This window comes from Haliaeetus leucocephalus, unplaced genomic scaffold, assembly GCF_000737465.1.
Source record: "Haliaeetus leucocephalus isolate CR32 unplaced genomic scaffold, Haliaeetus_leucocephalus-4.0 Scaffold110, whole genome shotgun sequence".
Lineage (NCBI taxonomy): Eukaryota > Metazoa > Chordata > Aves > Accipitriformes > Accipitridae > Haliaeetus > Haliaeetus leucocephalus.
In genome coordinates this window covers 1010693-1012299 of record NW_010972546.1, presented here as the reverse complement: position 1 = coordinate 1012299, position 1607 = coordinate 1010693, and the positions used below count along the sequence as shown (strand labels likewise).

The 1607-nt window shown below is 66.4% G+C and overlaps 1 protein-coding gene across 1 annotated transcript in view; it reads right to left on the bottom strand.

The window, feature by feature from the left end:
• Positions 1-234: 234 nt before the first annotated feature.
• COPZ2 (coatomer protein complex, subunit zeta 2) overlaps positions 235-1607 on the bottom strand; it is a 4090-nt gene continuing 2717 nt past the window's right edge. Inside the window, exons 5-8 of the mRNA XM_010585674.1 lie at positions 1465-1520; positions 1148-1225; positions 781-832; positions 235-357 (exon numbers count right to left, since the gene is read on the bottom strand). Of these exons, the coding sequence (XP_010583976.1) occupies positions 235-357; positions 781-832; positions 1148-1225; positions 1465-1520 (309 nt within the window). The remainder of the gene's footprint in view (positions 358-780; positions 833-1147; positions 1226-1464; positions 1521-1607) is intronic.

Here is a 1607-nt window from a genome sequence, read left to right as displayed (position 1 = left end):
CCGTGTGTCCTGCTGCCGGGTGACCCCAGAGCCGTCACGTCAGTGGGGATGGCTTGATGTGCTCCCTGGTGGGCTGCAGGACCTGGTACGAGACCCCAGGGATGGGGACAGGGCCTTGGGGTGCCCTTCCCAGCCCGACGCCTGGGTTTCCTTGGATGGAGGGGGGGGCACACCTCGTGCTGAGCAATTAGGGGTGCGTGGGACCCCATGGTGGGGTGGCAGTGGGAGTGGGACCTAGGGTGCACCCCATCTCCTTCCTGCTGGGTAAAGCTGGTCAACCCACCCCCTCATTAGTGAGGCTAACGAAGCACTTTTAACTTGGGACACGCTCTGCTCGCACAGAAAGTTGTCATCAACCTGGGGGAGCAGGGAAGGGGACCGGCAGCTTTGGGAGCAGGGCTGGCTGGGGCGAAGGGGACCCACTGGGTGCCCCAAGGTGGGGAGCATCCCCTCGGCACCCATCCTGCTCGGTGCCTATCACCCACGAGTCTGCCGTAGTTGGGAGTTTTCCGGCAGCGGCTGGACCCCAACCCCAATCCCTTCCCATCCCCTCCGGACCCCTCGGACACAGGGAAGGGTTTGTACCTCCTCGGCGATGCCTATTCGTGCTGGCCAGTGTCCCCTGAGTCCCTTCGCTCCGAGCTGCCCGACAGGTAGTCGAAGAGGACGAAGCCGTATGCCACCGGCTCTGGGGCCTGGAGGGGGAGAGAGAGGCTGAGGAGGGTGGGAAGAGGCAGAGGAGGGTGGATGAAGGCCATGGCACAGGATGGCTGCACTCACCCGCAGGCTCAGCCGCTGGATCACTTGCTGAGGATCGCTCTCCAGGATCACCCTGCGGAGCCGCGCGGTGCTGTGCCGATCCCACTGGGATCCTCCTGGCATGGGTCCCTCCCAAACCCAGTTGCACCCCACCGGGCATCACCCCCACCGCCCCGTGCCTCAGTTTCCCTCCCTGTGCAAAGCCCTGGGATGCCCTGACGATGGTGGCAAACGGGGGTGCCCAGCTCCCCCTTGGCACCCTGAGATGGGGCCAGAGATGGGACCAGCCCCTTCCCAGCACCCTGAGGGACGATGCCACCCCCTGTCCTTGCAACCCCCAGATCTGTGGGCTGCTTCTCCCCCTCCTTCCCCCTCCGCAGGAGCTCACCCCCTGTCCACGATCTCATCCACCACCAGGAATGTCCCCTCCATGTTATCCAGCAGCCAGCGCTTCTCCACCTCCTTCCTGCGGGCGAGAGAGTGGGACATGTCGCTGCATCCACTCCCGGTCATGGCTCGGGGTCCCGTGCAAGGTGCTGGGACGTGGACCCCTGCCATCCCAAAGTGGCACCGGCCCTGTCCCACCCAGGGCGTTAGGGGACAGGGGTTTCATGCCGGCACACGCAAACTGCTGCCCTGTGCCCTGCCTCAGCTTCCCCACCCGAGGCACATGGGTCTGGGGGTCGGGTGGTCCCGGGCACTCACCGCAGGAGGTGGCTGAGGGCGTCGAGGAGGCAGGCGAGCACGGCCGACAGCATCAGCTGTGGGAGAACTGGGGCGTCAGCGAGGCCACAGGGGTCCCCAGGACTGCCCCTCCGCCCCCCCCCCCCCCACCCCCCGACCGCGCC